At 38.9% G+C, this 26,487-nt stretch overlaps 2 protein-coding genes across 2 annotated transcripts; both read right to left on the reverse strand.

The window, feature by feature from the left end:
* Window positions 1-1,457: 1,457 nt before the first annotated feature.
* LOC145004278 (protein ROOT INITIATION DEFECTIVE 3-like) lies at window positions 1,458-2,998 on the reverse strand. Its single transcript, XM_078963171.1, has one exon. It carries the CDS (start codon window positions 2,774-2,776, stop codon window positions 1,556-1,558), a length of 1,221 nt encoding a protein of 406 aa, XP_078819297.1. The 5' UTR covers window positions 2,777-2,998; the 3' UTR covers window positions 1,458-1,555.
* A 35-nt stretch (window positions 2,999-3,033) lies between these two features.
* LOC145004279 (protein trichome birefringence-like 41) lies at window positions 3,034-7,406 on the reverse strand. Its single transcript, XM_078963172.1, has 5 exons — window positions 7,017-7,406; window positions 4,148-4,325; window positions 3,856-4,031; window positions 3,606-3,764; window positions 3,034-3,486 (listed from the first exon to the last, which is right to left on the reverse strand). Exons 1-5 carry the CDS (start codon window positions 7,286-7,288, stop codon window positions 3,201-3,203), a joined length of 1,071 nt encoding a protein of 356 aa, XP_078819298.1. The 5' UTR covers window positions 7,289-7,406; the 3' UTR covers window positions 3,034-3,200.
* Window positions 7,407-26,487: the final 19,081 nt, after the last annotated feature.

A 26,487-nucleotide genomic window follows, 5' to 3' on the forward strand; every position in this document is an offset into this window, starting at 1 on the left:
TCACTTCGGAAAAACAAACAACACCTAATATAATTTGACTACACTTGCCTTCGGCATCATAATGAAATGAATTTCACATGGTAGATCAAACTTCTTCATTATATAAGATGTTTTTTAGACATTCGTGATCTTCAAGGGACCCAATGATATTTTTTATTTTTATTTCTTAGTATTAAATTTTTTTTTTTTTGGATTTCTTTATAGTTAGATGCCATGTTTTGAAAACTGGACCGCACCGGCCGGTTCAACCGGGAACCGGTCCCGGATCCGGTTCTTAAATGCCAAAAAACCGGTATTCATTTGAACCGGTGAAAACCAGTAAAAACCGGTTGAACCGGTAAAAACCGGTCCGGTTGAACCGGCAAAACCGGAAATTAAAAAAAATATATTTTTTTATTTTTTGCATTTTTTATATAATTAAATATAATTATGACATCATCCGGTTTTCCCGGTTTTTGAGACCGGTCTGACCGGTTGGACCATCTGAACCATCGAATCGGTAAGACGACCGATTCGGTCTCCGGTCCGGTTTTCAAAACATTGGTTAGATGCCAATAAATTTTGGTTTGGACTCCTAATCAAATTCAAATTCAAGATCAGGTTCAATCACTATTATAAATATTTGGTTTGTTTTCCTAGGTGATCGTACTCATTATTAGTAAGAAATGAACAACTTCAAAAAAAACAATACACCGATTTCTTATATGTACTTTTGATGTCAAAAAATAAACTTTAATTTGGATTCTTTGAGAGTTTTCATGATTCTAGTCAATAGCCATTGAGATCATTGATCCTTGAAGTTATGTTGCTTCTTAAGTCTTCTTCCCCTTCGGTTCTTCTGTTTATCCATAAAAACCTCTAAAAATTTCTAAATATGCTCCATACCACCCCCGCCCCCACCCCCACCACCACCACTTTGAGATGAACTCAACCAACTAGCTCTTTTATGGGAAGTACCTTTAGAGATTAAATGTGTTGAACAATTTGCAAATAGACATGGTGTTAGGAAGGTCGACAATATATGTGTCATTGTTGATGTTTTGCAATATTTTGTGAACCATGACCTCATCCATGGCTTCATACTTCATATGCCTTTGAACCCATATGCTAATTTGTTATTGTCTTGTAGCTTGCATTGGCTAGAGAAATCTTCACATTCACTTCTACATGAATCTTCTGTTATTTTCTTCCTTTAGATCAGAAACATATGGATATTCATGTCTATATAATTTCAAAGATTTAGTTAATACCGAACAATTCAACAATCACATATTCTGATATGATGATATTATATACCTTACACAGATTAAAAATTAACTTAATATTTTTTATGAGAAATTAAATATCCTCCTACTTATTTAAGATGATGATAAGTGTACAAATTTAAAATCTCAATCAAATTTAAATTAAATTTAATGATACTTATCAACCTTTAAAATAGATAGGAGAATGGACTATTTAATTTCTATTTTTTTATAGGTATTATGTCTAATCATGCCATATAACATCATATAACCCATCCATTATAAATTCATTAAAATAACGGATCTAAATTCTAATTATTATTGGAGTCGTTATATTTGGCAATTGCTTTGGCCTCCCGGAGCATGAGTTTGAGCATCTTGTCGTTAATCTCAATTGCTGACTCAAGTTTACTAATCGCCCTGCTCCGGTCTTCCACCGCCCCTTTCAACACTTTCTCTATTTCCGCCACCTCCTTCACCGCCTTATCCAACTCCTTACCTCCGCCATAACCACCGCATTCCCCACTTCCAACCCATCTCTTTCCAAAACCACAACCACCTTTCGCCACCATAACTCCACTAACACCTCCAATCTTCTCACCGAATCCACGTATCATCTTACCACTCTCCAACTCCCATACACAAATTTCACCATTTTCAGAAACCGTTAAAAGAATCCTCCCGCAGCTCAGCATTTCCATCGCCACCACTCCTCCGCCGTGCATCCCGCCCCACACCACCGTCTTTCCACTTTCTGCAAGCTTCTTTCTGGTCTCTACTTTAAGCCTTCTTTTGTATATCATTCCATCTACTCCGGCAGCGAAAAACTCCGTCTCCGACGGATCCAACACCATGCACCACACCTCGTTGGGGAATCTCACCGTTTGTAGATGGATCCCGTTCACGAGGCTCCACACCTTACACGTACAGTCCAAGGAACTAGAGATCATAAATCCACCGGATCTTCCCACCCCTGTGGTTAATCCCGTCACCGGTGACTCATGTCCGGTGAATCTATTGAAACGGGAATATGTCGATTCTGTATCAAACGAAGCATCCAGAAGCAGGAAAATAGGAAGAACAGCAATCGTTCCATCATCACTTCCTGAGAGAAGCAATGATCCATCACAATTGATCGCAAGGCAAGATACAGGCTTCTCATGAACCGGAAATGACCTAATTACATCTCCTGAATGTATGGATACCGAATGGATCTGACCTGAAATTCCTCCGGAAAATACATACGATCCGTCAACGGAAGCAACAAGTGGAGCTACAGGTTCTGGAAGAGGAACGCTCTGTGTACAAGACGTTGACCACCAGTAATAGACTCGGACATAGCCTGCACGAGTCTCCGGCGAAACATGAGAGGCGGCGAATAGGTCGTTTCCGAGAATGCAGATGCCGTTACAAGGACACCGGTCGTCGTTGAACCGACCGATTACAGTTCCAGAGTATGGATCGTAGGCGGTGAACGGACCTTCAGGAGAGGCTGTGAGGACAATTTCCGGCAATGGTGGTGGCGATAACATTTACACAGAATCACAGCGTCGATGATGAACCAGCAAACGCGATTTATAAGTAATCGACAACGACATCATCGTAACCAAATTCAAAGCTTTCACCTTTTCGTCTTTTTGAGTTTCTACTTTTTGGGGACAAAGATGAACAGAAAGTGTCATTGGTCGTCGTCGACGACGTCCAGTCTCATGGTTGCATGAGTTTGAATCAGACAACTCGAAGCTCAATATTAACTATAAAACTTTATTTCTTTATAAAAAATATAAAAAGAATGGAAAATTTTGCCATTTAATTCAATGACAACTGTATATATTTTTAAACAAAATTACAATAACGCCCCTTAATCAGGAAATACCCATTTGGGATATTTTATGCTATACCATATTCATTATTTTCTATATAAAATCCAATAATTGAATATATAATATTCATTTTCTAAAACATAAGATTGTAAAGTAAAAGCGTCCATGTATCTGGAACTCCGGCGAGGCACCAGTGGCTGCAATCCACCACTCCTAAGCCGTACGCCGCCGGATGTCCGTCTTTCCTCAGCAGTGAAAGGTTAGTAATGTCGAGCAAAGTCACCGGTTTCTTGATGGTTTTGAGTGAGTTCTTGAGAACCTTCAACGCCGGCGGCGAAGCGCCGGGATAGGTGGAGCTCAGAAGAGGAACTTTCTCGCCGGAGCAGGATTTTGCCTTCGGTTCTCCCCAATCGGTGCCACTGTGTAATTCCAAAACATTTCAGATTTAAATTTTGACCTAATTTTCCTTCGTGAGTTGTACTTGATGCATTTCGAATTGTACCATGAAACTTAATGAAAAATAAATAAATAAACGTACTTATAATGAGAAGGCGATATTCCTTGAAAAAACACTTTTGTTTTATTCTGAATAACATTTTTATCAACCCATTGACCCCATGCAGTAATGGCCTTTCCAAAAGCGACTACTCGATCCATGTCCTTGTATATATGACTTCCATCTTGTATATAATCAAATCTATATATAAAAAAAAAAAAAAAAAAAAATTATCGAAAGATGTAATAATTTTTTTTATTAAAATTAAAATACAAATAAAATAAAAACTTACGGTTGGCTTGCTCCTCTGCGATTCCACCAATGCCACGTATTAAACACAAGGTAATCAACGTTCAACCACAGCTTGCCAGCTGTCAAAGTATCCAACTTCAACACCCTCCCAATTTTTTGTTTCACTATATCTACTAGGTACAAGTTGTGATGGTATATTACTTTCACCTTATAATCCTACAATTATCATAAAAACTAATTACAAAACATTTCAAGATAGTTTTAGTTTTGAGATTAAAAAAAAAATAAAAAAGAGTTGAATTTGAATATAAATGGATATAAGGCATATATACCGTAAATGTGTAGGTGGTCATGTCTTGAATTAAGGAGATGTTAACAGCGTAATTTGCAGTTGGCACTGATGAATGAATCATGCAGAGCAACGACAACCATTGGTTTCGACTGAGTGAATCTCCTACAAACATTATTGTTTTCCCTCTTAGTTTTTGTAAGAAGTTTCGACCATCAAATCTAGTACAACAAGGGGAATATATTAATTAACATTCTTAATAATGGATTATAGTAGTTTCATTTATATCAAACACAACAAAATATATTCATTAACAAGATCTCTTATACGCTTATGATATGCTTTTCGACCACCATGTTATAAGTTAGCATTTGTAAATAACATGTATGACTATATATACTTAGTAAGGATATTGGTAGACAACTTGAAGCACAAATATAAAAATCTTTCAATTCATTGTAAACAAGAATTGTGTTTTATCAATGTTATAACATGTAAAGACATGTATACCATCATTATATTTTGACTAAAATTTCTTTCTAAATACAAAAAGAATTTGCTAGTTGTAAAATGGACCCAATCACATGTATAATCACATGAAGATGTTTTATAAATCACATCAATTTTGGTTTATAAAAGTTTGATTAAAAAAAGTTTGGTGTCAAATATGAATGCCTAAACTTTCATACCTATATTCATTGCATTAAAAAAGGTTGGTATCGATCAATTCTTCATCATGAAACTCGAAATAAAAGACAACTATTTCTTGTGCCCACAACCACAAACCATCACCAAATGAACTTGAAATGACAAGCTTAATATATCTAAGAAACCCCACAATTAATTTATCGTTATATTTATTTCGGCTATATCAAGTTAAAAAACTTTAATAATTCATACTTTACGAGATATTTCCGTGTTTGATACGAAAACTTTCTTACTTTATATTTTTTTATTATAAAGATACATTGTATTTTTTCAATGAAAATGATATTAATGTATATCTTGCTCTTTCTCACAATCTACCTCACATATCCATCCCCACTAATTTCTAGTGTCAACCTTAGTCCCATAAAGGCTAAAACCATCACTATCCATATTTTATTTTCATTATCTAATATTATATACCAAATAAATTGAGCATTTATTAAACTTTTTATATATTTTTTTAAACGAATAGTTTAATAAAGGCATCTTCGATTATTCATTAAATATGTATGATATACCATGTGATCTCAGTTAAAATTATAAATAGGGTCAATGTTATAAATGGTAACAAAGTATTGTTGTTTTTCATAACAAATCATAGATATAGAGAATATTGTCGTAAAATATGCAAACATGACTTTTTTCATAACAAATCATTAATACCATTATTTCAACGATACTTTCTGAACCAATATGAAGAGTTTATTACCAGTTTATGATTTATGATGATACTTTTTAAATAATATTGTTTTATAAAAACAAATAAACTGTTATTCTCTATTATTTTAAAAAATATGTTGGATTTAAATATGCGAGGGAAATAAATAGGAGGAAAAAGATGTAAAGATCGAGAAGACATACTCCGTGACAACTCACCTCGTATATTGTGCCATGCTTTTTTCGTTGTTTCCTTCCTCACATAACCCTTTTGTCGGATTTTTATTAATACATTATCCGTACTAAAATTTTAAAATATTTGCTAACAATTTACTACTAATATATTTTTTTATTTAAAGTTTAAACGCATTTTAAGAAATATATAATTACTTCACAAAATGAATACTATACTTTTCTACACTCGAGAAAGTAATATAATAATTGCCCATAAAACAAACACATCCTTCCCCAATCACATTTGAGATCTATGTCCTCAATTTCATGTTCACAATCATTTCCTTTTTATTATTTTATTTTTTCTCTCTCTCACAAGAAATGTCGGTGGAAAATTCTAAACCAATGAATAAATTATTTTCCATCTTAATATTATAAATATTTAAAACTCGTACGAAATAAAAATATATAAGGATAAATAAAAATTCAATCACAGTTGGTAACTTTTTAATATCGCAAAATAATTGATTTTATAGGATTAAATCACTAGTTATTATGAAATAGAAAAACAGTGAGATTGAAATTATGGATAAATATTCTTGTATTTATTGCTACTCTACTGTTCATCTTTACTGCTTTTCTGTTTATTTTTTAATTAAAAACAATTAATTACTTAAAACAAAATATAAATTAATATATAACGTTGTAGATAATTAAATAAATTATGGAAACTTTTTAATATCTTAATAATAATTGATATTTAATGTACCATGTTTTTCAAAATCACATGATACCATATGATTTAACATAATGAAATTATTAATTTCCGGTAAACAGTGTTTTGAATCTAATCATTGAATAAATTATTCATTTTACAGACAAGTATTTGGAACAATAATCAATGATTTTGGACAGAGAAGCAATTGCAAGGATATTAGTATGTTTTAGTATTCTAATTCTAAACTTTCGGATATATGTTTACTTTCTTTCTATATTTTCTAAATATAATAAATAAATATTAAAATTTAAAAGAAATTACGTCTTAATCAAATCAAATCCATAACTAAAAAGTTATTAACGGAAAAGGAATAGTTTCACCCAATAAAATACACACATTGCACACACAAATTCCCTTTCTCAAATGACAGCTATGAAGCACCACCCATTTTCAAGTGTGGGGGACCAACTCTTGGTGGAGGGAAAACGAACCACCGCCAACGACAACCATTAACAATCACCAATGGCGGCCGTCGACACCAACCTCCATCAATAGCCATCAAAGCCCCAGATATACACCAATAACATACATGAACAGTAACTATCAACATAAATAGTAACATTCAGATGATCAGATTGATAGATGGAGGAAGTACCTGGATAACCGGCAGTCATGGGGTTGCCATCGGTATTTGAGATACAATCGGTCAGGGCGGCCATTGTTGACGCAGTTGAACTCCTTTTCAAGGAAAGGGCAGGTGGATTCATTGTAGAGTGGATATGTTTGATCCAATACCCAATTTCCTTCGAACAGATCACACCCCATCATTGCTTCGTTGGATTTGATTGCTCCGAGTGCCATTAATGGCGATAGAATGCTAATAATCACCACTAACAAACGCAGATCACTGTTTACCCTCAACTCCATTTTCAATCTCCCTCGCAAAAACCAGAAATTGCAGAGAGAGAAAGAGAGGGAGAATGAGGAGGGAGGAATGAAAAACACTTTTTGGTTTTCTGGCTTATTCTGTTAATCAATGTGGACATGGGTATTTATAGGTGAGGTTTCCATGTGATTATAATATTACAATATTTATTTCATTTTTATTAAGTGAAAATTTTAAATGCAAATAGTGATATACCAATAAAATTTATACAAGTATTTGGAAATTAAATAATTGATGTATGAAGAAAATATTAGACATGGAAATTGGTTGAAGTGTGTGATAAATTTCATTGATTGTGTTAATAATACAACTCTTTATAGTTTTGTTGACCAATTTGATGTGTTATTTTCTTACATTATTGGAAAGCATTCTATTAAATTTAATGTTGCATCTATAATTGTATTTTGTAGGAGTTACATAAGATATTGTGACCCATTAATTGTAAATTTGATGAATGAAGTTTTTTGAATTTATAGATTTATAATAATTTTTCTGTAGTGATAAATTATATCATTTGAACCAATGCATTGAAAGGGAAAAATATGAAATCTATCCTAATAAATAGAAATCAGTTTTGCTAAATATCATATTATCATTGTATTTGACATATGTTATTTTTTAAAAATTTTGATTTTTTGTTTTCTCACTTTTATTTTGTGGTTTTTGCCATTTTATTGAATTCCATATAATATTTAAATATAATAATTGTAATGAATATAATAATAAATGCATATCAATTTAATTAATGCAACTTTTTTTTTAATTTCTAAGTTTCTAAATTTAATCCATTTAATTCATTTTTTATTTTATTAAATTAAAAAAGAAAATAAAAAAGTTTAAAATAAACATTACAATTTAATAATTCAATATTTTTCTTTCTTTCTTCATAGATTTAAATTTCCTAAGTTTGTAGATCTTCATAATTTTTTTTTAAAACTCGTATAATACACGAGTTGACAGCTAATAAAATAATAAATACTAACTTGCTTTGTGTCCTTGCAAGGTTTTGTGAATTAAGGACTAGAGGTGACAAATGCTAAAAAGAGTTCAAATGTAGCTGAAAGTTGGTTGAGAACTAAAGTTGTCAAGGTGCAACAACTTGTGGATTTGGGGTCACATGTGGACTAGGGCTCACATTTGGAAACTCAAAAAAGGCACCGAACCCTTTAAGGAGTGTATAGGAGTCTTTAGGCAGGCAGCACCACAAACCGCACACTACAGTTGTGGTTGCTGATTTGGCAACGTAGTGTGCGGTGAACACGACACTGACCCATCTTTATCGTATCTATCTACAACATCGTGCATCAAGATCTTACCACACCCATTTTGTGTCTTTTTTGTGACCGTTGGTCAAGGGAAAAACCCTAATTTTTAGGATTTGGACCATATTTAAACAGCCTTATGCCCCAAGGTTCTTTCCTTACCAACCTCCATTTCTCCCTTTGAGCCTTATTTTGAAACCCTAACTCATCTAGAGAGATTTAACCCTTATGTGTGTGTGTCTGTGTTATAGTGGGTGTTTGGTGAACCTTAAAGAAGAAGAAGAAGAAGTTTGGTGAAGGAGCATTAATCAAGTGTTGGATAAGGTGTTTAAGTCCATAACTATATTTGGTTTGTACTTGACCCGAGAGTAGCATGGTCCATATGGGTTGCATTTCACCATAACATTTTGTGAGGATGGACTTTTGAGAAGAGGTTATTTGTGATTTATTAATATATTATAAGTTCTAATATATTAATATGAAATCATATTATTTAATTAGTATTGATCAAGAATTAATTTTGTGATCAAAAGAGACTAATTAAATATATGATTGATTGTGTAAATCATTTATTCTCATAAAGTGGGTTATGATCCATAGTTCTTTATGTTGAGCTAAACCCATGGATATCCATGGAGGTTAAAACCCATGGAGCCTAAGAAATGTGGAAGGTCATGCACATTAGGGTTTGCATAGTGTAACCCTAATCATGACACACTATATAAGAAACCCTCTAGCTCATGAAATCGGGACTAGTAAGTCTTTGAAAGAGCATATCCAATTTTGTGTACAAGAAACATTCTCTCAAGTCCTCCAATTTTTGGTGGTGATTTGTGGTTCCATTTGAGGCATTCACATTATTGGTGCTAGGCTCTTAAAGCTCCAAGTTAACAAGCTACAACAAAGGCAAGTCATCTAACTAGTTTTTGTAGTGTATATACTCCATAGTATACTAGTTAGGATGATGCTTCGGAAAATTGAAAGTTTGCATGTATAATAGAGAAAACATAGATCCAAAGCATCTAGGGTTGCATGTACACCATAGGAGTGTTAGAATGCTCAAAACCATTCATCAAGTTGGAGCTTGTAGATCCAGAGTTTACTCTCATTTCTCAACTTCTTTGAGTGCGGGGATTTTCCTGTCTAGTAGCTCGAGCATCTATTTGACTGTTAGTGGAATGAGGTGATTTTTCTCACTATACTATATGACACTAGGGTCTGTTTGTGCTTCTAGTCTTTGTGTCTCTTATTGTATGCTTTTATGCATGTGTGCCTGTTTGCTATATGTATGTGGGGTGAAATAGACCCGATACACCCTTGTGTTGACATATGAGTTGAAATAGACTCGGGATTGAAATAGACCCGGGGGTGAAATAGACCCAGTACAACCTAGTGATGACATATGAGTCGAAATAGACTCGGGGGTGAAATAGACCCGGGGGTGATATGTATGATATACATTATTGGGTTATGTTGTGGATAATGATGAAGGATATCATCATTAGTATCAAAATAAGAGATCATGAATAGTGATTAGACTCTAAGTATAAAATCCAGCAACAATTTAATTACAATTATATAAAATAAGAATGAAATGGTATGGGAAACATAGTGTGTTTTGGCATGTAGGTCATATGAGATGGTAATATGTAGACCATGCAAATCGTGTTTTGGTAGGCATTCGGGCCAAGTTGAATATGCTATGTTATGTTTGAGACTTTAATACCATAGAATGTTGTTGCGTAAATAATTATGCACTAGTTAATCATACTAATGTTGTAACACCCGAAATCCGAAAGACCAAGAAAGGAAAAGGAAAACCCTAAGTCAAAGGGGTCAACTCATCGAATCCATGGGTGAACTCGACGAGTCTGAGCGGGTTCCGCATCGAGATTTAAGTGTCTGACTCAGCGATTCAGAGGGACTGACTCGACGAGTCAGGTCTGGGTTGGGAAACCCTAATTTTCAGACTTGGTACCCTATTTAAGCATCATTTCAGGCCTCCACCCCAGCCTCCATCACTCCCTTTACATACTCCCGAAACCCTAAGCCCCCATTGAAGTCCTCTCAAGCTTTCTTTGCCATTTTTTGGGTGATTTGAAGCTAGAAGGAAGAAAGGAGCCTTTTTTGATTCAAGAAGGGGCAGTAGATCCAGAGTTGGTGTGATATTTCAGATCATTTGAAGGTATGAAGCTCATACCTTGGCTGTTACTCATTTAGATCCCCTTTCCTAGTTAGATTTTTGTCACTTTTGTGCCATTTCCAAGGCCAATCCGTGTATTGTGCCTTTGAGGACGAAGAAGACTTCACATCTGAGTACTTTTGGGTTCTAGAAGCTCAGAGTTGTTAGCTTTTTCCATCAATGGCTCCATTCTATGTCATAGACCACCATTTTACTTGGATTTGGTGTTTTAGCTTCATAACCCTTTGCATGCACGTAAAGTTAGCAACTTTACGTGTGAAGCTAGCCTTAGGAGTCTAGATCTACGATTAGGAAGCAATCAAATAGGCTAAAATCGACAGAATGAAACTGATGAAGGTGGACTCAGCGAGTCTGTTCTTGGACTTGGTGAGTCGGGTCGAAACCCTAACCTCTTCTGGATGCGAGTCGAGTCAGTGAGTTAAGGCGGTGACTCGGTGGGTAGGTCAGAACCAGGACTAGGACTTAGAAAGTTGAAGGACTCGACGATTCGCAGGGTGACTCGGCGAGTCAAGTCGCGATTGTGGGGGTTTCTGAATTCATGAACTTGGCGAGTCAATAGGCTGAATCGGCAAGTAGGGTCAACCTGGAAGGTTGACTTTGACCAGGACTTTGACTTTGACTTTGACCAGGGTTTACTTAGTTTGACTTTTGGAGGTCAGTTTGGGACTAAGTGTTATATTGATATTGAAGCTCGGGGAGCTATTGGAGCAGCGGTTGGGGGAGTTGTCAGATAGCGGTCAGAAGAGTATCAGTCAGAGTTTCAGCAGTGCAAGGTGAGTTTTCCCTTTTGTGTGGATATATCTACGGACACAATGTCGGCCCATGTAGATATGAGTTGGAAGACCCGGGGGTTAGCCTTAGGCACTGTATGCTAGTATGATATTCAAGACCAAGGTCTAATGTTAGCGGGCGGGTGCCCAAGGATCGGTTTACATGATAGTTTATACTTGTTGTCTGTGTGATACATGTATGTGCCTGGTAGGGAGGTGAGTGTGGGCGAGGTCCCGTATCTCACCAATAGCGGAGTATGGACGGTGTTCCATACCTCATTGGTAGCAGAGCAGGGGCGAGGCCCGAGATAGGAGTGGAGTGAGTGTAGGCAGGGGCCCGTATCTCACTTACAGCAAGAGCTTGGATGGGGTTCCATGACTCACTAGTAGCAGGTCAGGGGCGAGGCCCAAGACAGGCGAGACCTTAATACAGGAATGCAAAATCCTTCCAAATTAACCCCAATAGCTACAAAATAAGTCCAAATGTTTTACCCTTAGTAGCATGCTCAAATATTCTTTACACAAAAAACCCTTAAAGTACCCCTTTAGTCCTCCAAGACAATTAATAATGTCAATTACACCCTTCCTCACCAAACCCTTTATTTGAATTTCATTTATCGGAATAAAACAATACTTAAAATATATTCCCGAATTTATGGTTTATTTTTGAAACGGGGTGTTACACATACCATTCAGGGTCTCACACCCTGATAAACTCATAAACTCCTTGATGTCATCTCTCAACATGTCATGATATCTTAATTTCTTCATCTCCTCGTCTGCAGCATACTACGGAACCAACAAAGCTCTTTCTCGGAACTTGGCAATGATCTCTGCTACAGTCTCAATCATCCGGTGAAGGTCCTGAAACTCCCTCGCCAACTGCTACACCTCAATAGTTAGTGTAAACTTGGCTCTAAACCGGGTCAAAAGCTCATCCTAAGTCATCATCTCTAGGGCTTCGCCTCCCAAAGCAAAGTCTACCTCCTCCCACCAATCTTGGGCTCTATCCTTCGGAAATCAGGAGGCAAATCTAACCTTCGACCCTTCGGGTAGAAATTCGTCCTAAACGTGTTAGCCATATCTACTAACGATCTCCTACTGGCAATGGGATCCTTCTCCCCAAAGAACGCATGAGCTCCACAAGCACGGAACTAACGAAAAGAAAGAGTGTGAGCTCTAAAAATATCCATAACCTCAACGCGGAATGCGCCCAAACGTTCATCCAAAAACTCCAAAATCCCCTCCTTAACTGGACCAAATATCACATGAGTCTGCTCCAAAATATCTTGGATAATCTCCGATGTGATGAACTCCCGCATCGGCTCGTCAATCGTCTCAGTACCCGCACCTGTGCCGGAACCAAAACCTGAACCTTTTTCCTGAGTGCTCATCACCATACTGAAAAACAACATGCAAGTGATCAGAACATACCCAAGAATCCTCATACCATAAGATTCCTAGGTTCTCCAAGACTCTTCCCGATTCGAGTATGGATCCTATGCTTTCAGTAGTATGGGCTCAAGACTACCGTCCACACCTATCCACACTTTCCTCAAGAATCATCCTGAATCCTCCAACTCACCTTCTCAAACTGATACTCCAAGCACTCGCTAAACTGCACAACAAAACCTACTGAAGCATTTCCTAGGTTTCCGACCTTACCCTACCATCAATTGTTGAAGAACTCCCCATTATGTCAGTTAGCTACCTCCTGAATACAATCACGTGCAATGATATGGGCATATTTAGTTATAAACTTCATGCATTATCTTAATACTTTATGTTGATTTTATCTCATTTAATGAACAAAAGGTGCTTAATTAGTTTAGAATTTCATTTTTCAGCAATAATGACATGCTCGGAAGGAAAAGGAAGCGGAAATAGCGATTGGAGGCTTGGATATTGGATTTTGAAGAAAGAAGGATGTTGCTGGACAGCTTGACCCCTCGTCAGTGTTTTGGCCATATCTCATGAACCGTAACTCTGATTAATGAGATTCAAAATGTTCTGAAAAGTAGACACAATTTCGGACGACTTTTGTGTTTTGAGAAAATGATGATTCGAAACGTACTCGGCGAGTAGGGTCGATTACTCTCCGAGTTGGTCAGAAGTTTCGCGATTCTGGACATGCTGACTTGCCGCACACGGGTTTTAAGTGATGGACTCGCCGAGTAGGTCAATGGACTCACCGAGTAGCCCCTGTTTTGTGAAAATCTATATAAAGGGACTTTCAGATCGATACCCTAGCATGGAGAGAAACCCTAGGAGGCTGAGAAACGATTGGAAGTGCTGCTAGGTCATGAGGAACTGAAGAATCAACCCTACATTCAATTGTGAAGAGAATCAAGACAATTTTGGTTTATTCTTAGTAACTTTTTGGTTTGAATCATGTTTACATACTTTGATTTCTTTTTTGAGTTTATGTTTACTGCAATCATGAGCTAAAAACGTATTCTTCTGTTAGGGTAGACAATTTTGTGAACATGGATTGATTATTTGAGTAGGATTAATTTTGATTGGTAATTATGTTTTGTTAAGCTTGTTAAAGAACCTTATGTGTTGACAATAACTATTCTTCTATTAATAAATCAGTAATTAAGTTGTATGAACATCTCTTAGTTATTAATTTCATATGATTTATTGTGACCACATAGTTGTATGTCTAGGAATAACGAACGTGAAACTAGAATTAACTAGAAGATAGGTAAGTTAATGTGTAAGCTTGTTGGATGAACATCGACAAGAGGTTAATTGAAGGGCTAATTTAGTTAACCACTACAAGTCTTACTTAATCCGAATCAATAATCTAGGAAACCCGTTAATTTAGACAACTGGCCATTGCTTGAGTTAATTTGTTTTCTAAGAATTAGGAATAGCGAACATGAACCTAATTATCTTAATCGGTAGCCAATGAAGAATTAATCCGATACATTAAAATCATCCATGGGAACAAATGAGACGTACCTAAACAGAAGTCCTCTTTACTATTGAATTTAGTTGGTAATTAATTCTTTTAGTTGCTAGTTAGTTAATTTGTGTGTTGGTTATTCTAATTAAGTTTCTAGTCTTGTAAAACTAGAGAAAACCCCCCTTTTGTTATTTGTTTTATTTAGATAATATTAGCATATATTTTAATTGTTTACCGTTCCCTGTGTTCGATACCCTACTTGCTTAAACTATATTACTAATCGATAGGTACACTACCTTTCGTGTGTTTATTTTGTGTCTAAGTTAGTAGGATTAAAACTAGTTGGTTTTACACACATCATGCAACAAAGCTCAGATAATCCTTCAAGTAAAAGACTCATCCCTAAAACGGTTAAACTCAAACGAGAGCTGCACAATAGGGTCAATTCCATCACTCTAAGATTATTCAACCTTTATTACATGTTACTTCACATATTCACTTAATAGCTAACTCACATCACTTAAGAGTCCCACAAAGCATAAAGCAATAAGCATTCATGCCGTAGCACTCCAATCTATAGAATAACCAAAGAACATTCAAACTCACATACTACAACTCATTATAAGAACTTCCACTCTCACTGCCAGTTGCCTTATGCATGCAAATTATACACAATACAAGATCAAATAGACTGTTGAATAAAAGACTTTACCCTAGGACCACAAACAAATGAGGAACATGAAATAAGGCCAAATCAATCATTCTAGGTCTAAAAGATCCTAACTATATACAATTTTTAAAGGATACACTTAGCACTTACTGATACCAATATATTCCCAATCTACCATAGCATCCAATGCTCCCTAGGCTACAAGGCATCACATATCAGGCCAATCTATCATGCGGTTCTTAAAAGTATCCCTAGACTTATCCTAACATGCAATTGTAATAACATATAATCATAACATACATGCATGGGTATTTTGTGAATCACTTACTTGAACTCAGCCGATTACACGCATCCCACCCCCTTTTTCTTTACAAAATCCACTTAAAATTTTCTTTCCTTTTACAAAAATACTTTTTTTTTAAAACTCATTTTCTTTTTAAGAAAAATTATCAATTCCTCAGTTTGAGTTCAGTCACACTCGAGAGTGTGCTCGAATCCCTCAAACCAAGGTTATTATACCAACTTGTAACGACCCAAAACTATGAGGTAAAAATTCCATTTTTAATTCAACCAAAACATTAATTCTCTTTAAGTCAACATTCAATATCTGCTTATACAAATATTCAACTTTTATAAGAAAACAGTTATCAAAGTACAATCCTAAAATCTTCATGATGCGGAAACATGGGTGGATGCGTTGCGATCAAGCCGAGCCCTTCCCTTTCGAACCGGAAGTACCTGAAACCATAACCATAAAAATCGTAAGAACAAAGCTTAGTAAGTTCCTCAAAATACCACATACCATACATATTATTGGGCCTAGCCTGCATATTAGGCCCAACCCACCATAATGGGCCTAGCCCTACCAAACCAATGGGCCTAGCCCAGTCATACAAATTCAAAATTCACAAAGACAGTTAGCACCTACATAACATACATTGGGTCTAGCCCTTTCTGTTCCATGGGCCTTGCCTAACATACAAATGGGCCAAGACCGTCATACAATAGGCCTAGCCCAACTTATAAATGGGCCTCGCCCAACATACCATGCAAGAGTCACAAAGACAACTAGCATAACAAAAACTAACAGGCCGACATTGGTTCCTTCGACCCACGAGTACAGTGAGGAGACTCACCTCAATCCGTTGATAATCAAATAACTGCTCGAAGCGCTGAACCGGATACCCTCGCGTCAACTAACAATAAATACAATCTTAATCAATAGTTAACTTGATAACCCAAAATCTGAGGCCCACTCCATAAACCAATTCCCTAAAGGGTAAAAGACCATTTTACCATTTTCTTACTTGTTCCATAACCAAGGCCTAACCTAAAAAGCCCAAAACCCAAAATGGCAAACCAAGGCTCAAAGTAAAAGCAGCAAAAGACCATTATGGCCCAATAACCTGATTGGGCCTCAAAACCATCATGAACCTACTTCAAAGAAAACCGTAAGTCCATCCATGACCTAAAATCAGAAGCCCAATCGCCCAACAAGGCCCAAACCTCAAAAAGCCCAAAATAAACAGTTGGGGGGTACGCCTTGCATACTAGAATGGTACACCTAGCGTACTCACCTCTAAGCACATAATTAAAGTCCCTTATACACAAAATTAGCATTACAATGAGCGTTCACTTGCGTACGTCCAACACACTCCTCTAAGGTCAAAAAATCCAAAATAAGCTCTTAATGGTTAAGCCAATGACTTCCAAACTTGGATACGACCCTAATGATATGTCTTAACATGTAAAGTTGGCAACTTTACTCCCATGCAAGGATTAATGGGACCAAAACCTTAATAAAAACCATAATAATCACCCAAACTCATGCATGCACCACAATAACTCATCAAGATAACATTTTTATGAACAAGGGACATCCTAACAACCAAGATCCAACATTATAAGCTCGTGGAGTAGCTTACACTCACAAGGATGACTCTAAGGACCAAAAAGAACCCAAATTTATCCTTAAATTAGATCTAACGCATAGAGTCATCGAGATAGAAAATTTATACCTCCAAAATGTAGATCAAGATGCAACAAGGTTGGATCCAACAGCATCAAGCAATCCCACACTTATCCAAGAAGTTCCTTCTCCTTCTATAAACACAAAAAAACATGACATACCACCCAAAAGCTCAAAAACCCACTCAAATTGGGACCAGGGTTTCGTTTCTAGGGTTTAGGGGATGGAGGCTGAAGATAATAAGGTTTGGTGGTAAGTTAAGGAGCTTAAATAGGGTCCAAGACCCAAAATTAGGGTTTGGGTCTGACTGGAGTACGCCCAACGTATTTATGGGATGCCCAACGTAGTCCATAAGGCATGCACGATAATATAGCTTAGTATGCCCAACGTACATCATTTTACGCCCAACATACTGACCTTAGTACTAGTATGATATGTGTACACATGTGTATGCCCCACGTACACATGTTTGTACCCCGCGTACACATGTATATGCACTGTGTACTTGATTTAACCCTAAAACCATGAATCTTTCGAAGGCCATAACTTCTTTGTTATAAGTCAGTTTCTGACGATCCTTATATCCACAAACAGGTAATGAGAAGCTCTACACTTTTATACTTGCCTTAAAACATCCCGAAAAAAATCCAATTTCCATAAAAGCCCGAACTAACACTTTACCGAAATACCCCATTGGCTCCAAAACATAAACCAAACTCCCGAATCATCCCAATTACATTACCCACACCCAAATGGGTCTAAATATCTTTTCCTCAAAGGCCCTAACACCTGATGATACTCGGTCTTCGGGTCACCACCCCACATTAGGAAACGATTCGGTACAAGGCGTTACACGTTTAGCTTCGATAAAATTGTTATTATGGTTGAATTATGGAAGTGAAATGGATTATGCTTTGTTGGTTACCGATTCCTAAGATTACTAGGTTAATGTTCACTAATCCTAATCCTTTAGCAAAAAATCTCATTCATACAGTGATCAAGCGGATAAACTAACAGGTTTACTAGTGTTCAGTTCGAGTTAAATTAGACTTATAATGAATTGATTAATTAGTTTTATTAAATCAATTCAATATATGATTGGTCGTCATATATTAGCTCCTACAACTACTTACCCACTTTTCTATTTAACCCAAGCTTTTGGTAAAAAATCTAGTCCTACAAAATTTCAATTCACAAAGATCATAAGATTCAAGTTTAATCAAGAGTGATGGTCACGCAAACTTAATTAAACTCAACAATAAATAGAAAAAGTAGTTCTCATAAACACAGAAGATTCTTTAATAAGCTAAAGTAATAAATAACCAACTAAACTTAACCATAACCATAAATCAATCCATAAAAAGCCAAATCATCTTAGATTAAACGAAAGTCATAGGGTTTTATCCCATGATTCCAGCAAGTAAATTCAGGAAAACGAAATTCATAATAATAAGCATGATTAAAACTAAGTAGAAAACCGTAATCAAGGGTTGTATTACCTCAATGCTCTCGATTCCAAGCTATGATCAACTTCTGCAACTCCAAGCTTCAAGGTGGATACTTGGCCTTCAAAAATCAATAGTAGCTTCCAGCAAAAGTTTTCTTTTCGGATGATAATGACTTCAATTTATAGTTTTCATGAAAACAGATCACCATGAAGTGGCCTTTGTCTTTATCCTGTATTCAACAAGTCTTCTAGATGCATGGGGAAAAACAAAACGCCGCGTCGTGGGAATGTCACCACGACGTGGTGAGTGTATTTTTCATCATTTTTGCCTTAATCCAAATTCCATGCTTCGAGCTTCTAGCTTCCTTTTTGATCCGAGCATTTCTTTTACCACTACAACACAATATACAATATATTAAGTACCTTTTGTTCTATAAAGGGCATAAAAATAACTAGAAATATTAAGATATGATGTAAAATATATGTATACATATGCCCATATCAAAGGTCAAGATGAAAATATACTTAGGAAGATAAGTCTTGGTAATGACTTACTAATAGGATTATTAAATAAATAAATAATAGCAGCGTGCTTGTGTATGAAAGGATATACTCGGGCAATGTAGAATGCCTAAGTAAGGAAATGGTTAAATGATGACTTATGGGTTGGAGGGACCCGTTAAGGTTCCATAAAGGTCTTAAACCTTGTTGGTACATGTTAGAATGTATGACTTATAGTTAAATATCATTATTGCATGATGTTATTAAATTTTCAATAGAATTATTAGAAATGGTAAAATGGTCTAAGAAGGTTGTTTAGGCCTAACAATGTTTGCTTAATTGTTAAACGAATTGGAATGATAATGGAATAACTATAGTGATACAGTCACATGAATGATAAAGAATGAAATACTTTCCAAGGATAAAAGAAGTTAGTAAGAATGAAATAAATTGCTAAAAGAGAAACCTAAGAACAAGGAATGCCATTTGATGATGCCTATATGGGAAAAGCTTAGTGTCATAATAAGAATAACATTCTTCCCCAGAGCATAGAAACATACAAAAGTAAAAATGATAAATACATAAGAAATAAACAACTAACCTTATATAAGAGTTACTACATATATAAAGAGTAATAGAAAGACAATCTATTTTACCACATGATTTATGAAACAATTCATAACCATTGAAATATAAGTTACAAAGTGAGAAAATTACCTCCATAACTAAAATCATCTAAGTGATATGATGAGATTTATTCTTGACATTGAATTATTTCTTGAGTCGTTAAGCCATGACACCTTCAAAATCATCAATAAAAAGTCAAACTCTAGAACATCAAAACATTCATTGATTATTGTCAGGCCCGACCCCACACATGGGCAAGATGGGCTAAGGCCCAGGGCAGCAAAAAAATATGGGGCATCATCTTAGTCAAATAATTAACAATACATATGTTTTGGCACTAAAAAATTAGTCTGTTACTCTTTTCCAGCACAAGGCGTAGGAGTTGGGGTGCAACAACCCAAAATTTAAGACCAAAAATTTCTTTTAATAATTCACTACTCAAAGTAAAATCATCATTTCCAAAACATAATATGAGTATAAGCTTTCAAAACACATGTTTATTATCAGAGTAAACATTCCCAGACTGTCTAATCTATGGTGTGTGCCATTCGATCACCCCGAGCTCTTCCCTCTGCTACCGGAAGTACCTGAAACCAAAACTGAAAACCGTAAGCACGAAGCTTAGTGAGTTCCCCACCCTACCACATACCATGCATAACTACATACTGCACATACTGGGCCACGTCCTCTATCTTGGGCCTCGCCCGCTTCAACGACCCCGCCGCTCCAGGCCCCGCCTGGCTTCGAGCCTCGCTCGGATACATATCTGTTTAACTTAGGCCTCGCCTGTCACAGGGCCTCGCCCGCCAACCAATAATAACACATAAACATTTCACAACATATAACTAACACATGCAACTGGTTCTGTCCTAAGGCCTCGCCTATCCTGGGCCTCGCCCATGTCCTGCTACTGATGAGTCATGGGACCCCGTCCACGCTCCTAATGGTAGTGAGGCACGGGCCTAGCCCACTCTCACTCCTGTTCTAGTTTGGGCCTCGCCCCTATTCTGCTACTAATGAGATATGGAACCCCATCCACACTCTGCTATTAGTGAGATACGGGACCTCGCCCACACTCACCTCCCTACCAGACAGATACATGTATCACGCAGACAACAAGTATAAACTATCATATACACAATTCTTTGGGCACCCACCCGCTATTACTGGACCTCGTCCTGAAAATCATACTAGCATACTGTGCCTAGGGCTAACCCCTGGGTCTTCTACTCATAACTACATGGGTCGGCATTGTGGCCTTAGACCCATTCACACAAAGGGAAACTCACCTGCACTGGTTGAACTTGCTGATGATCTCACTAGCTGCTGCTCGACAACTCACGGAACTCCTGTTCCCCTTGCTCCTCGAACTACCAATATCAATGCAACACTGAGTCTAACTGACCCCCGAAAGACAACCAAGTCAACCCTGGTCCAAGGTTAAAGTCCTGATCAAAGTCAACCTCCCAGGTCAACCCTACTCGCCGAGTCACCCTACTGACTCGCCGAGTTCAAAATGATCTGATTCCCTCCATTCGCGACTCGACTCGCCGAGTCAGTCCATGACTCGCCGAGTCTACCGATTTCTGAGTCCTGACCTGTCCAACTCACTAAGTCTCCACCCGACTCACTGATTCGAGTCTCAACTCGAAGGGTTTGGGGTTTCGCGACCTGACTCGCCGAGTCGAAGAACAGACTCGCCGAGTACAAGGCAATCTTCATACGACTCGACGAGTTGTTCATCCCACTCGTCGAGTTTCCCACAACTTCATGCTACTCGCCGAGTCCCTTCAGTTCTCCTTACATGCAAAGGACTTTTTGAGTCATACATGGACTTCAAGCTGTAGATCTACCCTTCCCAAGCCTATTCCACACGTAAAGTTGCAAACTTTACATGTAGAGAAGGAGATCTAGGCATAATATGCCATAAACTAGGGTTTAAGGCCAAGGGGCTTCAAAATCAATTCAAGGGCTGATACTTTACGAGGTTTTAGATCAAAATAAGCATGGATCTTAGGTAACAACCTCAGATCTGAACCCCTTGCTCGAAAGGTCACTCTAATGCCATGAATGCCCAAATACACACATAGATCTAGGTACAAAGAAGAGAAAATAGCAGCTTGTTACCTCCAAGATGAACACCACTGAAGTAGATCTCGGATCTACACCTCCTCCTTTGAAGCAACCCACTTGATCTTCAAGTTCCTTTCCCCTACAGTTCCTTCCTCCAAGCTTTATCTCTCAAATAATGGAAGCTCTTACGAAATCAAGGTGCACTGGTTCTCTAGGGTGATATGGGGGATGAGGGAGGGACATAACACCCTTTAAATAGGGTACAACTCCCGGGATTAGGGTTTTCCCTATTCAGACCAGACTTGCCGAGTCACCTTGGCCGACTCGCCGAGTCGGTCGCTTACTCCTCGACCCGGATCCCGCTCGGACTCGCCAACTCCCACCTTGGACTCGCCGAGTCTACCCTTAAAATTAGGGCTTTTCTTTCCTTTCTTGGCCTTCAAAACTTTGGGTGTTACAATTCTCCCCCACTTAAACTAAATGTCGTCCTCGAAGTTTACTATACTCTACTACTGGCGATCTGCCTTCAATGCCCCACCATCCATTCTAACACTAGCTGCCTAACTTTGTTGGCCTTCTGCTCAGTCATTCAGACTAATGTCAATCCTTACCAATAATAATCTCGGGTGCAACCCATCCTTGAACATCCTGGAAACACAACTTACTCAACCGAAAATCTTCCTGGTATTCTCCGGGTACTGCAACATAGGGGTTCACCCCTTCTTTCCTTGCGCGATTCCTTGCCTTCCCGAGGCAACGCTCCATAACCATTTATCTCCTCTGCCACTGTGAAGACCCTGTCTTTACCCAATCTATTACTCCTGCTACTCTGTACGGGTCATCATTGCCAGTATCCACTTGGCATTCTTTCTACTATCATTCGGTGTCGAGCCACTCACGATCGACTAACTGAATCCTACCATACGTTGCATACTCGCACTGCTACTGACTGAAAATTTTGCTATTCCATATCTGGCTTCTGGATGAACTGAGACCACCCTGGTCCCTACCAACCTATCAATATCTGCATCACCAGCTCGCACCGATCGCTGACTCAACACTACCACTAGTCGCTCCCAGCGACATTCGAAAAGAACTTCCGCTACATATGCTTGCTCAATCTATTCTACTATGCTGACACCACAATTTCCTGGGATCCCCAATCCCCTTATCTAGACACTAAGGTCCTTACCAGGTCCCATCTGTGCTGCTAAAACTCACGGGCCTCGCCCACAGGTCTCACCTAACCATACTACTGAGCAACCCTACTCTTAGGTCTCACCTATACTGCTATTCTCATACGGGCCTCACCCACAGGTCTCACCCAACTATATCCTAGAGCGGCCTCTCCCAAGGCCTCACCTCCCAAGGGTTATACAGGCAACTCATTACCATCCTCATCCATTCCCCATTCCCGATCCCTGTCTCAAAGCTAGGAGATAAGGGCCTCGCCCCGACTCCGCCAACGAAGCTACTACGGAATGCTACGGCTGCCCCGTAGTCTGACAACACTTCCACTACTGACTGCTAGTGAATGCTACGGCCACCCCGTAGTCTTACATCACTTTCCACCACTGACGGCCGCTGAAGAAAGCCGAGGCTCTCCCGCCACTCTTCCATGCTCTACATGCTGCTTCTGCCGCTGACTGCTAACACGAGAACATCTCCTGCTATTTGACCTCAAGATCTCCATTTCGACTCACACGAGTCCTACAGGCGACCCCTTCAACCTGAATCCGAACCACATACTCACCATTACCCTTTACACACACGGACTGATGGGAAGTTTCTTAAATTCCCAACCCTGAACTACTCAATCTGTCAACATTGAACTACCTCCTTTCCTTATCAGAAATCATATACTCGATCTGGATTTGCGCTCTTACCCTTATGCACTCGGAGGATTCTCCCCCACTTCGATCCTTCTTAAGCCTCGAAGCTCAATGAAGAGAATCCCAATCCTTGTTACCATAATCAAACCGCTGAGGAATCCCAAGCTTATCATAGCTAAGGATCTAACCTGTCCATTCTTATACGGCTCTGAACTAGCGAGACATACTGAGTCCCTCCAAGGCATGCTACAGATACTGCACCCTAAGTAATCTTCTTCGATACAACCCAACCCTTAACTACTAACCAATATCCAAAGTATGCAGATGGCATATAACTCGATCACAATCAACCCGCTCAAAAATAAAATACTCATACAGATAATGATGCCGAACCATAACAATATAATCATGCACAAAATAAAAGAATTGAAAACGGAAGTCGCATACCTACAACATCCGGCGCTGCTCGTGTCTCCAAAGTAGCCATCTAAAAAGCCCTGCCTCCAACCGCAGGCGCCTCCGCACGGCCCTGACGGCCGTCTGTGATCCTCAAAGTTGTAGGGGCTGGTGCCATCACCCGTCCTGCTGAAAACAAACTGGGGCACTGGGCCTTCTTGTGGCCCCGCAGATTGCAGTGAAAACATATGAAGTCTGATCACTGGGTGATGGTAACAGTACAATCTCTGCTAAAATGACTAGTCCGACCGCACCTGAAACAGCCAGACTCACCACCACTACCACTCCTGCACGCGCCTCCGTGCGTCCTGCCATACTTTCCGCATTGACTGCGGTCCTGATGATCCCTCGATCTTGAATCCGATCCCTTGGGCCTTTTGCCCGAACTCGCGGCTACCTGAACCTCATCCGGCTTCCTCTTCCGAATCTGCTCCAAATCAATTTCCCTCTCCCTAGCCCGAGAAATCATATCTTCTAGCGTCTTACAACCGGACCTGCTCACGAACTCCTTGATGTCATCCCTCAGTATCTCATGATATCGTGCCTTCTTCATCTCCTCATCTGCGACATACTGTGGAACAAGAAGGGCTCTCTCCCTGAACTTGGCGGTGATCTCCGCCACAGTCTCAGTAGTCTGCGTCAAATCCTGAAACTCCCGGGCCAACTGCTGCACCTCAATAATCGGCGAAAACTCCGCTCTGAACCTAGCTGAGAAATCACTCCAAGTCATCGCGTCCAACGCGGCATCATCACCCAAAGCATGACTAATCTCCTCCCACCAATCCCTCGCTCTGTCCTCCAGAAGATAGAAAGCGAGTCTGACCTTGTCCTCCTCAGGACAGCGGCTCGTACGGAATGCGTTGGCAATATCAGCCAACCATCTGCTGCTAGCGATGGGGTCCCTATCCCCATGATAATCTGGTGCCCCGCAAGCCCTGAACTCTCGAAATGTCAAGGTACGCGCTCCCAACAAGGCCATCATCTCAGTACGGAAGGCTCCCAGCCTCTCATCCAAAATCTCCAATATACCCTCCTTGATCATGCCAAAGATCACAGGAGTCTGATCCAGAATATTGCGCGTCACCTCGGATGATATCAACTCTCTCATCCGTTCCTCGAGCTGCTCGGCCCCTAAACCCGAGCCCAATCCCTCTTCGGCACCTGATTCGCAGGTTGGTCCCTCTTGCAATGTCACCATACTGAAACATATAACATGTAACACCGTAAATTTCAGGACAATTTTTTTCATTTAAAATAATCATTTTATTCTTAGAAACACTTGTTTAAAATCTCATTCATAGTCGATTTACAAAACATGACTCCATTTTCACTTGCATAGAAAACCAGGATCCTCCAAAATATGACTCTTTCTCTGGTGTGTACAATCAAGCCGGTGCCGTCCCGTGATACTGAAAGAAACCTGAAAAACATCACACAAAACACTGTAAGCACGAAGCTTAGTGAGTTCCCCAAAATACCACACGTAACACATATTAGCCACTCGAGGCTATAACTCTATGGGTCCGTGCACCCAAACTCTGTGAACCCTCAGGTTCTAACTCTGGGAACCTTCCGGTTCCAACTCTATAAACATGCACAGCATAAATCACATAGAAATAATGCAGTTCAACACATCACGTGCATATAGCATACAAATACTCTGATCACATAACTCTGGTTACCTACTCAAGGTAAAGTATAGTGAGAAGACTCACCTGGCAAGCAGAAAGCAGATATCCCTACACTGGAATCTCGAACTCGCCACCGCCTAACACGTAAGGCAAATACTCTCATGAATATAACTCTCGAGACTAGAATAAATCCTCTCATAACACCCTCTTATGGGTAAAAGACTATTTTACCTTTCTCTTGGCCCAAAGGCCACATCGCTGACCAAACCCTAAAAGTCAACGGCCAACCCTTGGTCGAAATCAAAGTCCTCAGTCTAAGTTAACCCCTAACTGACCCTACTCGCCGAGTCAACCCTGTGACTGGTCGAGTTCCCATAATCAGAACTTCACTCAATCTGCGACCTAACTCGCCGAGTCACCCCGAGACTCGCCGAGTCCAACAACTCTGAGTCCACTCGCACATGACTCACCGAGTCATCCCTTGACTCACCGATTCTCGACTCAACCAGAGAATATTTGGGACTCTTCGACAAGACTCGCCGAGTCCAAATGGACTCGTCGAGTCCAAGGCTATCTTCAACCTACTCGCCGAGTTGTTCTTCCAACTCGCCGAGTTCCAGGCCATCTTCAAGCAACTCGTCGAGTCGCCCCATGTGACTCGTCGAGTACCACCGGTCTGAATCCATACAGAAGCGTCTCAGGCCATGCAATTGATCCAGAACATAGATCTAGTCTCCTACCACTCATCCATCACGTAAAGTGGCAAACTTTACATGAATCCAAAGAAATCTAAGCCGTTTGCATATTGGGGCTAGGGTTTGGGACATG

Source organism: Lactuca saligna, chromosome 7 (assembly GCF_052625555.1).
Source record: "Lactuca saligna cultivar CGN05327 chromosome 7, ASM5262555v1, whole genome shotgun sequence".
NCBI classification, from domain to species: Eukaryota; Viridiplantae; Streptophyta; class Magnoliopsida; order Asterales; family Asteraceae; genus Lactuca; species Lactuca saligna.